The 13,608-nt window shown below is 35.9% G+C and overlaps 1 protein-coding gene across 3 annotated transcripts in view; it reads right to left on the bottom strand.

Moving 5' to 3' along the window:
* NR2C1 (nuclear receptor subfamily 2, group C, member 1) overlaps positions 1 to 13,608 on the bottom strand; it is a 36,504-nt gene that overhangs the window by 3,421 nt on the left and 19,475 nt on the right. For all 3 annotated transcript variants that reach the window (XM_010143991.1, XM_010143989.1, XM_010143990.1), the window contains 7 exons: positions 11,770 to 11,917; positions 11,554 to 11,644; positions 10,071 to 10,255; positions 7,427 to 7,589; positions 5,194 to 5,315; positions 1,936 to 2,075; positions 874 to 1,011 (listed from right to left, as the gene is read on the bottom strand). In XM_010143991.1, coding sequence (XP_010142293.1) covers positions 874 to 1,011; positions 1,936 to 2,075; positions 5,194 to 5,315; positions 7,427 to 7,589; positions 10,071 to 10,255; positions 11,554 to 11,644; positions 11,770 to 11,917 — 987 coding nt within the window. The remainder of the gene's footprint in view (positions 1 to 873; positions 1,012 to 1,935; positions 2,076 to 5,193; positions 5,316 to 7,426; positions 7,590 to 10,070; positions 10,256 to 11,553; positions 11,645 to 11,769; positions 11,918 to 13,608) is intronic.

Genomic DNA, 13,608 nt, shown 5'->3' with positions numbered 1-13,608 from the left:
AAGTCCCATGAGTTCCTGCTGTTGTTGACGCTACCACTTTTACTGGGAGATGTAGATACTCCTTGTAGATACTATACATAGAAAAGATCATGTAAATATGAGGCAAAGTGCAAAGCAAGAACCTCACAGTTCTAATATAATATATATATACACAGATATATAGATATCTGTATATATTAGAAAACATGCTAAAAATTTACATTTTTGTTCAGATCTTTTCTATGTGACATCAGCATCTAAAAAAGGCAGAGCAATAAGGATTAAGGAAGCTGTTCATGCTTTTAAAATTTGCTAATACAAAATGGAGTGACTAAAGGTTTACTTTCTAAATGTGACAGTAAAATATCCTGGACCTACAGAAAGTACTTGAAGTTTATACATTTTCCTTTTATAAAAAAAAATTTGGTTTTATACTAAATCCCTACATTTTGAATGGATGAGTCTAAGACCTGCAGTATACTCATATAATACCTGAATGCCTTCACTTTAATGAAAATTTAATTCTACAATATTCAAATCAAGAAAAACTATTTTGTTATTTTTGACAGTCCAGGCATATGTGTAATCTACTCAGTCACTATCACAACTAGATAACCAGAGGACTCTTCTTCAATAAATAAATAAATAAATAGTAAAAACCACATCAATGGCAAAGGCAAGAGTAAAAACTTAAGTCTCCAAAGCAGCATTCAACTATTTACATTAAAGGATTAACCCTCCTCTTCCTACAGTCCTCATTGTGCCTTCCAAGATTCCTCAACAAGTGAGGCGGTTATTCTACAGGTGACAGTAACTGCATATAATGAAACAGGCAGAAGTTGTATGGCAAACACCAGCACAGATTGAAGTTTTACATTTGGAATGACTACATACCAGGACTGAAGAGGACGATTGCCTTCAAATACGCGTACTCGTATCCATCTAGGCAAAGCTTAACCATGCTGTTACAGAACTCTTGCAGTTTGAAGATATGCTCCATTACTAGTTTTCCTCTGTCTGTTGGCAGCTTATCTAAGTTAACACACACATAAATGTAAAATCCCCAAGTCAACACACATGTAAAAAACGTGGTCACACTGGATTTTTAAAAAGAATTATTTTATTAGATTCAAACAGTGAGAAATCTACACCATCTGTAAACTCACATATTACATCTGAATAATCTTGCTGTCAACAATTACAGACTATAACAATCTTCTTTTTCCTCCCATGTTGTACAATTAGGTGTCATCCTGCCACTAAAGCTTTCAGTAATCAGGGCTGGACTGGAGCTTGAAATGCTCAAGAAAAGGAAAGACTACTTGTAACTAAAGAATACACTGCTGCTGCAGACCTGTGTTCTACGTCTGTCAGGTGCCACGAGGTAGGTTAGTGTACAGTTTTGTGGGTTATTTTAGTCAGCCAAAATCAATGCCACTGCTGGAAAAGAAGGTGCACTGTACACTCTTCCTGATTTGCATCTAGGGAATGTGGTTGTCGCAGAGCTGTTCCCCTTGGGTCAGCAATAGCTAAGCAGTCTGAAAATCCCATTCCCTCCACAATCTACGAAACTAGGGTCTCTGGGCCCCACAAATTTGCTACCTGCTGGAGATTCTGCACCTGGCGTACTACCTAACTGGAAAAATTGGTTAGAAATTTCTGGTTTTTGCATTCAAAATAAATTCCCAAATTAAATGGCAAAAATACATGTTTGTAGTAATGATAAAACCATGATTAATTACTACAATACTCTTTTGGTGAACATGCTTAAAAATTATGTAGACCAAAGTAAGTCCCCAAATTCCATTTGTATCCCTGCTAAAGACATTCACAGGTTTGTTAGTATCTTTAGGTGACCCAGTACATTTAGTGGTTTAATGAATTTGATTATGAACTATTGTTATTTATGGGATGATCTTGTGGATATTTTCCCCAAGCCCCAAGTGTACATCTTACCTTGCTGTAAACTGCCATGAAGATGATTAACAAATGCAGTTAATATAGTTGCCACATTCATAACTTGTGAACATTGTGCAAGACCAAGCGTAAAAAGTTCGTTCCAGCAGGCTTTTACTAATGATATGCTGTTATCCTGTCTATTAAAAAATAAGGTAAGTTCACTTAATAAAACCCACCATTTGCATTCACATATTTTTTTTTTTAATTTGAAGAACATGTCATAAAACATTCATCTAATTCAAACATTGCAACCAGAATCACAACGAAGCCCTGCACCAAAAATATTTTTATTTGCATGCTAGGATTAAACACCTGTTTTAAGAGTGACTTCTGTAAAGAATTTTTATTTTAATGATCTAAAAGAAGTTAGAGATCTATCACAAAAGCAAGCTGAAGTTACAGTAAATGACAACTGGCCAGTATTCCAACACAGCAGTTTTCTTAGGATTTCCACTAATTTTTTAATAACATTTACATGCATGGACAAAAAACTTTTGCATTGTTCCTGTATCGTGGATGTAGAATAGACTCAAAGGTCTTTTGTTTTTCACTTGAAATCTGGCAAGCTTGCATCATTTTTTTAATTAAAAATACATGTGAAATGGAACATGTCAGATCAAGTTCCTGAGCTCCTGACTGCTATTTTCTGTCTCCCCTTCATGTTTGAAGTAGGGTTTGAAACACAAACTTCGAAGTATAAATAGAAGTCATGAGGACTTCTCTGCTGTAAGAATTAGTCCTTAAATTAAGTTTCCTATTTTTTTCCAAACACTGAAGCTTAAAACCAGGTCTATCAACGTATATTTAGGCATTTCCATATTAGTAACCTCATTTTCAGTATTGCCAAGCATCTCTAACTCATAGAGCTTAACAAGAGCTCTGTACCTTAAAAAGGAAATCCTACCAGTGAGGAGTCATATTCAGGTACCATGTTTCACAGTTTGAATCAGTAAATATAAATAATACAAATTTAAAAGACCTATCAAAGAAGCAAAGCATACTAAAGCTAGGATACCAGCTACAAAAATACAGCGGAATGGGTTTTTGCGAGAACAGTGATGTAATTTTCAAGAACATTGCTGATGATTTACTGCAATACTAACATGCCAAATAACAGATTAATGTGAACTGGTCCTGTACTGCATTAGAGAGTTTACCTAGGGCAATACATTTTACTATGATCAAGTTAGTGTTATGATAGACATGATACAGTACACGCAGGTTCTACACACATTTGTCACATCCCCATTCATCTCCTGTCAAAGGGACTATGCTGAGGAACAGTGAAAATAGGATGTACTGGCTACTCAGCTGGCATGTGTGCAGATAAATATGCCATCTAGAGCTGAACCTTTATGGCTGTGCAAACTTAGATCAGAACCAGATGATCACATTTCAGCAGTCTCAAAAACCCAAGAGGCTGTAACCAGCATGATGAAAGAACGTTTCAGTAGGAATCTCGCTTGCCTACCAAGATCCTCGTGCAGGAAGATGAAGCAATAACTTGGTATCACTAACTACATCAGTATGCCAAAGCAACTTTGCCAACAATTTTGCCATGAGTAAGGAAAACATTGCCTGAGGAGGGAACCACTTGGATACAATTATCTGTCTTCCTTACAAAACCATTACTATGGTTTCATCCCATCAACTCCTCTCAATTACTAGTACTACAAATTTATCTTCATTTTAAAATTGAAACAAGTCACCCTTATAAAATTCGAAATCATGGTACACAATGTGCTCAAACTAAACCCACTGCATTACTTTAAAACTAAATCTCCACTTGAAAAAAGTCAGTATTTTAAGCTATTCAAAAGGAAAACTGTATATTTAAGCTAAATAGTGTTTAAATATACTGTTATTCATGATCTTTACTGGGCCTGTAAATGCTAGCACAGATGAATACCAACACTATAAAGGCAGCCTGCTCCTCCATTTTTATTATTCAAGCAGAAGAACGTGTTGCAAAGTAACATATTTTTAAAAATGCAGATTTTCTGTAAGCATTTCTTGTTAAATCCTTTCAGAGACAGGTCTTCTGTACAACATTTTATTTTTAAAAAGCAATTCCCATTTGTTGCTATAACACTAATTTGCAGTGTCTTCCTGTTACCAACACCTTTTAGAAATATATTGTAATGTACGATGTTAATTTTTGCGATGTATCTTGAAATTTTTCAGAGCAACAATTTCTACTAAAATAAGATACCATATTTACATGGTTTTTTATCCTTGCTATTGTTTAACTTCATAGAATTTTACTTCTTCCTTCTCCAAAACACAGGCTTTAATTACACACATTACAGTATCTTTCCTTAAACAATGTAGAATCGTTTGGCTAAAACATCTGAGTAAACACAAACAGTAATCACAGGTCATACTGCTTTTGACAGTCTTCCTGGGAAAGGGGACAATCCCTCACTTTAAAAAGGAATTCTCTTTGTTGCCTCAGTCATACAGTATTTTGATACTGATTTAAAGAAAAACACTGTAGCTGAGAATAGACAAACATAATTTATGCTCCATTTGTGTCAGAGTTGATACACTACCTTTGTTTGATGTGTCTTCATAAAATCACTTCCGAAAATAACATAATCCACTTTTCCCCATGCTGTTTTGAGATGTTTTCTCATGATGATCAACTATGAACTACTACATTTAGCTTAAAAATTTTAAGTGATACATTGAATTCTGCTAGAAAAGGAAGATGTTACATGAACTATAAAAAGAATAGTGAAAATTACTCTCTGATTACAGGAACCATTTGTTTTTCAAAAATCCCCTGAAATTAAACTTAATCCTGAATGCTGGCTCAATCTAGCTCACTCTTTTCTTCATATAGGTTATTAAAGGCAAAATTATGACTACTAATTCACCAATAAAGATAGCAATATTGGGGGATTCAGAGAGGAGCTTCTTTTTGGTGACTGCCTGATAAGCATCTTCGTTCAAGATGTAGCTAATAAAAAATGATAGGCCGTCCTATTTACTAAAAATGTATTAAAGTACTAGTGTGCGGGCATTTAATTGTTATAGATCTACTCCATTTTCCTTCAAAACCCAACAAAAGTACCAGAATTGGACTGAAGTTGGGAGTAGTTTTGATTCAGAAAGTGTACCTTCGTGATGGAAGATCTATAAAACAGTTTTAGTAAGTAGATTTATATTTTAAAATCTCCCTGAAGAAGGCAGTGAAAATAAAAAATTTAAAAGTGCATATTCACAACATGAATAGAGTAACTAAACACTTACCCTAAAGCTTGGAAAGATGGAATGGAACGTGCCCAGTGCATAGACAAGAAAAGCAACCTGGAGGCAGACTCACAGATATAGTGAACGTTAAGATATTCAGGCATAGGAGAAGGCATGGTGAGCTGGCAACCGAAAAAAAAAAAAGTGCAATTCAGTTATTTTACTTTCTTCATAAAAAACATAGGAAGAAAAAAAAAATCAATCTTAAGAGTTTCTTTTAAGTAAAAAAGTAAAATTGTTTTTTAAATGAACATGAGATAATCCTGAAATAACACTGAACTACTGTCTTTTTGTTATTAGCCACACTGTTATACCCTATAGCAACTCCAAAGCCACAAAAAAGGTAAACATTTTGAATCTTTATCCTAGATTCACATCTGGGACACCCGAAGATGGAAAATCCCAAATACAACTCAACTTTTGACAGTCTCAAAGAATAAAAGTTTTAGAAGATTTGTTGTAATTAGAATGAATTTACTTACATATATATAAATAGAGTTACTGCAGTAACAGAAGAGTTACTGCAACTCCTGGGAGGAGTGTGTGTGTGTATCCTACTTCACAAATCGTCTTTTTTTTGTACTTATAATTTTACAAATAAATGCATCAAAAATCTTTCAATGTGTAAGTAAAATACTTAAAATATAGCTGCTCACAAGTCCTAAAAACACAATCAATATACATCAGAAAGGACCAGCTCTTTCTCAATGTATGTAAGAAAAATCAGAGTATAGGTAAAGAAAGTGGCTTTTGACCCAAACCTGCTAATTACAGTGTTGTATTTTTATCTTCAGAAATTAATACTTCTTAATATAATGGCTTGGCTAACATAGTCTTAAAAAAAACCTCAACATTTGCATTAAAGATACGTTTGAGTGATCAAGACGTGCTAATGTCCTGGTTTGAGCTAGAACAGAACCAATTCTCTGTTCAGTGATTGTACTTTTCAGGTCAGTCTCTGCTAAGCGACTGTACTGTTAACAGCGTATTTTCTCTGACAGCGTCTGCTTCTAGATATGACAGCATTTGGTGTTTATAGTTACTGCTAAGGGATGGTCTGCAGAAAGGCTTTTGCTTCTACTTCCTCCTGTAGAAACCAAGGTCACTGCTAAATCCTGTGTACCCCGGTGGGGGTGCACGAAGTTAGAGGCCGCACCTGCGGGGAGGATTGGACAGGACAGGTGACCCTGAACTGACCAACAAGGTGTTCCATCCCATAGATGTCATATTTGGTATAAAGCTGAGGGATCATGAGGGTCAAGCTTTCTTCTCCAATGGCTGGTATCCAAGGAGGACTCTGTGCATTCTGTTTTCAATCCAAACCTGTACATTCCTGAATCCAGTTTCAGAATCCAGCTCCAGCATCCAGTTCCCATCTGCTGCCAGGTCCAGTCTGGGACTTTCCCAGTGCCTGCCCACAACTGCCCTCAGGAAGGTTGGGTTCATTATTGCTGTTGTATGTATTTCATTTTATTGTTATTATTCTCATTACAGCAGTTTTAGTTTTCCAATCTGTAAGTCTCTCTCCCTTACTCCTTTTCTCATCCCCTTTGGGAAGTGAGAGAGGTTAACAAAGAGCATCTGTCATTTGTCTAGTGGCCGGCCCCAGCCCTAACTGTTGACAGCTGATGAGAGGGGCATAGTTTGATAAAATGCTTGGTACTCAAGTTTTCAGATGAGCAAGCTCTTTGATTTGTCCATAAACAATAAGAAGATGAAAAATACGGATAGAAAAACTTCTGCAGGCTCATAAAATGAGAAATAAAGCCAGAAAATATATGGCTCACTAACAAAGAAACCATATTTTCCCTTAATGATTAGAGACAATTGATACCATACTAAAATAGGGTGTATACATAAAGAGGAAACTGGCAAATACTTGAAGAGTCTCAAAATCCAGTTGCAGATGCATCAGATCCACCTGTTAACAAGAGCAAATGTGGATGCCGACTCTCTGCTTTGTGCGACACTTGCTGTGTAAATCCTTTTGCTTACTTTATTAAGGGTAAAAAGCTATAAAATAAACAGTACAGCTAAACCACTAAAGAAAGCTGCACATTTTCCCAAAAAGATAGTTAATCGGTGAACAAAACTGGCACATTCATCAGAAATGAATGACAATACCTGAACAGTTACTCTTCAAAGAAATAAAAAAAAAAATTAATCAGACCATGAATTTATATTACTATGTTAAAATGGTTATAAATAGTCAGCAGTTTAAAAGTATAGGTACCCTGAATGCTACATGTGCATCACTGAGTAGTGGCCCCTCTATTTCAACGATATTCATGTTTGCTTCTCCACCAATCAGCTGTACACCGGCTTCAATACTTTCAGAGTTCTGGCATGCTGCACTCTCTCCTGGATTTAATGCTTTTGCAAGAGTGTCAAATGCCCTGTAAGATCACAACAAACAAACAAACATACATTTTATTTTCAAGACTATTTCAGTTTAGGAGGAACCTGCACATCTGAAACCTGTATTGAGATGTCTGTTTCAAAGAACCACATTTGGAAAAGAAAAGGCAGTAGCATGCTTTTCTTGACACTCCATGGAACAAAATCCCTGAAAACTCCAACTTACAGTGGCTCTGAAACAAAAATTAGCAGCAGATCCTTTTCACACTAGTTGCCAACAAATTCACAGTTTTGACATATTGATTGTGCTGCTGAATCACAGTTTGCCTTTCAAGATCTCTTTAGTGATGTTTACTGAGAGTTCTGGCATGAGTTTTCTGAGGACATGATCATCAGACTTCTGTTAAAGCAACTTAAAATCCATGTATAAATTTTACAGATTTTTGCTGTTATTAGACACAAACAGAATAAGCTTTTTTTTTTTTAAGTAATGAGTTGTGGTTAGGTTATTCAGCTTAGTTTGAAAAGACTGTTTCAGAACATGTAAGAGAAAGCACTCTCATGCTTTCAGTACCACCCTTGGTACTCTTTGATGTGGGGTAGGGACTCCTGCACGTGCAAAACAGTTAAAAAGGAGATGTCAGGATAAGCACACATATATTACTCATTGTCTTGCTGTTTAGTAACGGATCTAGGTTTTTTTCTGTTCATGAATACACCTGAGAAACACAAGTTTATCTTCCATCAAAAATACACAGACCTGTTCACTGCCTACAGATGATGTATCTTGAGAGCAGAATCATTTGTGTACAGTATTGCATGAAAAGCTTATACTCTGAGGTCTGAAAACAAAAGCTGACTATCAGCTTGTATGTAGAGCCGATTGTCAATTTATAGACATGTTCATTAGCATATAATCTATAATCACTGATTTAATGCCAAAGTATGGAAGTGTGGAACTTTGCCATCTTCTCTTCCCCTACGCTCCCTTTGCTAGAGAACTCTGGTGCTCTTTTCATTGGGCTCAATCATTAACATATATTAACATGAATATAGGACTGCTGATAAACTGTAAAAAATGAACACAGATAATGAAGCCATTAGAGGACAAGGCATATAGCATTACGCTATAAAAGCAGTGGAATGCCAGCAGCAAGGTTGCATGCCAGATTTGTGACAACAAAAGTGAAAGCTTAACTCCTGTAGCTGCAAGCAATGGAATATAATAAAATACATTAAAAACACAGATGCATAAAACTTGCTTCCTGAAATCCCTTAAAGATCTTTTCTTCAGTAAACATCTGTGTCTGTCAGAACAAGCTGGCATCAGGCCTGACAAGGAAATCAAAGACTTAGATAAAAATTTTAGTTTTTGCTTTGGTAAGAACTTCCCTTTCACAGGAATATTTAACTGGAACCTCCCTACTGGAAGGCTATTGGTACTGGGCAAGAATATGTGTTAAGCTGTGTTAAGCTGTGTCAAGAGCTCTTTCAAGCTCTCTGGCTGAGACAACTTGATGCTATGTCACAGACAGATTTTTAAAACCGAACAGAAACACTGAGGTTGGCAAAAGCAAGCATCTGAAAGTGCCAGGAAATAAAGAAATTAATGATTACTACAACTTTTTTGAACAGCCATAGTACTGAATGAAGTTTATCAGCATGTACAGCAATAGTACTTACACAGCATACTCTTACATTCTTTACCTAGGAGGTCACAGCAATGGCCCAAATCAGCACCTACATAAAGTCACACTGACTTTCTAAGCAGCATAAAAAGAAAGGATGCATTCTGCTTGCAATCATACAGCACAGAAGAGACCACAGAGGAAACCCAGCATCTCACTCGGTACAAACTACTTAATTGTATACACCAATCCTTTTTTCCTTGATAGATTTACCCCACAGACATTTTCAAAACTTAGAGGGTGTGTAAAGGAATATTGCTAGGACAGATGTCAGAAGTACGAGAGTATAACCAAGGCAAAAAACAATTGTGATTGATGGAATCACTGAGTACGTACTACACAGAATATCTTACACATATGCTCATCAAACCAGAGCAAGACACAAGTTTGTAAGATATTCAATAATGCTTTTGTATTGATGTGTAGAAAGAAAATACTTTTCAAGCTTTTGAGGTGATTAATAGTTTCAGGCATTAAACTACTTACAAAGATGAGATCTCTAAGAAACAGTTTCCCAGGATGATGCAAAGTACTAACACTATAGTACAAGATCTAACACATTTTTAAGGCCAACCAAAAGCTAAGAAAATTAACTGTAACACTGAAATTCATTTCAAGTACAAACAGCCAGAAGTATTTATTTCTCAAATGGAGCTTCCTAATGATTTCATTTGGAAGAATCTTACAAAATTTATGTTCTACATGAGCTTAGGCTGTTATTACTATTATTTTTATTGCAGATAAATTTCCTACACTGTGATGATGTAGTTAATGGTCTGAGTTGACAGGGATCTTCTTGAAAAGAGTATTTTTAAATGTAACATGCCTTACCTTGTAACATCAGTACTACCTTGTTCTTCTTGCTGAAGTTCAGATAATGATGCATCTCCATTACTTAAACTCTCAATCATAGATAGCTCTGTACTGCTTTGTGACATGTCTTTGCATTTACTGAGATTTGCTAATGAAGTCACCACGTTTGCCAGTGTACTTAAATCTCCCTGACATGCTTCAACCTAAGGGAAAAGCATAGCTTTTAATTCTCTTTTAATTGGCAGCAGTTAACTTGCAATAGAAGTATCTAACTTTTACATAAATTAAGACTTGAGCATGTGAATAGACCTGTAAGAAAATTATTGTTTTCAGTAAATGGGTAATCATAAAGCAGCAATTAGACACTGCACTGCTTCTAAAATATGAAATATTTAGACATTTTCTTTACAAGTAATAGCTATCTATTTCTTTCAGAAAGAATGCTACAGATGGTAAGCAAGTGAAGAAATGGAATTTATCATCTCCACTCCCTATTCAGTCACCAAGACTATAAGATTGCACTAGATTGTATTTTTAGCATCTTCCCTCCTTCCTCGTGTAAATGAGTCAGTAGTAATAGGGTAAGAGAATGTTCAAAAAGAAGGAATGGATAAAAAGTCACCTTTAGAAGCAAGCAGAAAAAGAATTCTGCCGCAGCCCTTTTGGTTTTTATGTCTATTTAACTATAAGGGAAGATCTTTAGTAAAGATCAGCAACTCAGAAAGGCAGTAAGACATATTTCCCACCCTGCTCCACACAAAAAAATTAATACAAAAAGTGCAAGTACACAGACAAGTATGCTGCTGCTAACGCCAGCATGCTACATGTCATTTGGCTTGCATTGCCATACTCCGCAGACAGAGCCAGAAAAGTGAAAGGGAATAATCAACTTTTGATGGGGCCCTTTGCAGACAGAGCAAGCGAGGAAAAATGCATGAAAACAGTATGAGGTAATTTAATATCAGCTAGAAAAATCAGCTACAAAAGCTTCCTACTGTGCATGTGTAGGGAGGTTACCACATGGCTTTAGTGGATCAGTAAGTGTAACAAAATGGAAACAGTGGAAAACCAGCTGAGAAAGCTCTTACCAGCTTTGCAAAAAACATTAGCAATTCAGGGCGAGAAAAGCAGACAGTATTTATGAAATGCACTGTTAACAATGTAACGTGAAGTTCTGGAAACTCCACACTTTATTAGTACAAAAGAACTATCCAAGTGAGAGGATTGCCCAATACAAAGAAAAATCATGCAGCCCTTAAAGCTTTCTAAAAACGTGGAGGAAACTGTTTACTTTGAAGAGTTTTTAGCATTTTTACTATGCAAGTCTAAAAGAATTCTTGTGAAAAGAAGTCATTTGCAACACTGGCTAGTGTATTAAGGGAGCGTTTTTAAAATGAATTTAACAAAACAGAAGTACAACAAACCAAAAGACCCTTCCCTCCCTACATACCCAATTACACCGATCAACTCCACTTAATGTATCAGTCATATCATCATATACCTTATCTGGAGTCATCAGCACGGTAGGCTCACTTTTTACTGCAGACTGATGAATGTTAACAAACATTCCTGATTCCAGCAGACCCGTTGATCTGACACAAAACAATTTTAATTATTTTTAAAATTTTAGATTTTTTTAAAAAAATTAATAATTTAAAAATTATTTTTCCCTGTTTCAGGAAACAGAGATACCTGCTCCTGAGTAGAATTTACATACCTTGCTGTTTCATTGTCTGTTACAAAAGTTGGAGTTGCAGCTAATGGGCTGCGAAGATCTTTCCGAATGTAGATCTTTTCTGTAGAAGCTGCACAGTTTGAAGATTTTTCTCTTGACACTTCAATAGGTTTCCTCTCACACTGCACAGCTAACAAAACAATATGCGACTATTAAGTCACATCCCAAATTACAGTCTAAGAAATAATCCTTTTCTCCCCTCTTTTTATTTAATCTACAGTTTTAATAATGATTCTGAAAATAACAAGAACAAAAAAAAAATCCCATAACCAATAAACTCACAACTTGGGTAAAAAACAACACACCAATTTGATTTGTCCTTAATGAAGCGATGTAGTAGCTGAAGTCTGAGACTAAAGATAGAGGCACTAAAGTTTCCAAGTTATGATTAGGGGAGAAACCTCCTTATACCTTATTTTAATTTGGATCTTTAAGTGGAGGCTTGTGGCTTCTCCTTCTCTCAGTTTCAGTATCCCACACTCTCAGTTCATTTGTAAAGGACCCATGGTACCCTTTTCCATGAATTGTGGGTCTAGGTTTAATCCACATAACTTTATGCACTTAAAGAAGCTTCTCAAGTTAGGACCTTAGGCAATACGGAGGGAAAATGGCATTCACAAAGTTCAGTCCGGACCATTTGAGATCTAGGCAGAATCCTGACCCACAATCGCTGACTTCAGGGAAGCAGATTTTTAATCTGAATAGCTCAGTGAAACTAGGTGGAATGAATCTGTGCTTTAGCCTACAGATACATCACGTTGGTTTGGATGGATTAGAGAACAGTAAAATGAAACTTACAGTATTATACCCTATGGGGAACTCTAGTTCTATGAAGTAAAGCTGAAAGAAACCATTTACAATTTGATTTTAAAAATTTAAAAGGAAAATCTGATTTCTGGAAAAATAACATAATAGTGATATAACATTGCTACTCTAAAACTTAATTAATAAAAGGTATTTACAAAGTACAAATCTTTTAAAAATATGCATTAAGTTGTTCTTCCACAGTTTTAAAGTGGTGCAAGTAATTTTATAAATTAGAATAAGATCCTGAAAGATTCACAAACCAGGTCTATATGTAATTTAAAATATGCATCAATTCACTAGCTTGATAAGCACTGGCAACTGGCTAGCAGAGCCTCTTTACTACTGTACTGCATATAGAAACTTTTTAAGCCTATAAAGATAATCCTGAATATTCATTATTTTAAAATACAAAGGCAAATAGAAAAAAACTCTATTTTTTTCTTCAATTATGCAGTTTTGGAACTGCAACTAAACAAAAAAAAATTTAAAGCTTTCCAGTTAGTGGTAGACGGTGATGCTATCTGAATTTTTACATTGATAAGTATCATAAAACCAAATGTAGTATCATGAAGTATTGACAATGCCATTAAAGCTAGCCTGTAATCCACAAATGGTGCTTTGAAAGGGTGGGGGATGGTAAAAGTCTTTTATCTTCCTTTGCTAACCCTGTGCTTGCTATCTGTATCTGAGTTTGCTGAGAAAGGGCCAAAACTTCTTCAAGGGAAAAATAATTCCACTGAGGGGAAGCTACAGTACAAGACAGTGCTGTAGTTTTCTTTCCTCCCCCGCCTCCACAACAATCCCTTCCTCCACTCTGTATTCACTCGTGACTCAGAGATCCTTTTCCTGCCTTCTGACCCCCAGTCCATGTAAGTTTGTTCTGCTTGGAAGTCTTCTGTGGAGGGGTGAAGTACAGCCAGCTGAACTAGGAGGTAAATGGGCAAGATCCACTTTCACCACCCCAGCTTTTCCTCCCTTTCTGAATGAATACTGAATTAACCAGTGTTACTGGTT

The sequence above is a fragment of the Buceros rhinoceros genome, unplaced genomic scaffold (assembly GCF_000710305.1).
Source record: "Buceros rhinoceros silvestris isolate BGI_N320 unplaced genomic scaffold, ASM71030v1 scaffold3189, whole genome shotgun sequence".
Taxonomy (NCBI): Eukaryota; Metazoa; Chordata; class Aves; order Bucerotiformes; family Bucerotidae; genus Buceros; species Buceros rhinoceros.
Note: the sequence above shows the minus strand (reverse complement) of the source record. Positions and strands in the feature narration are given on the sequence as shown.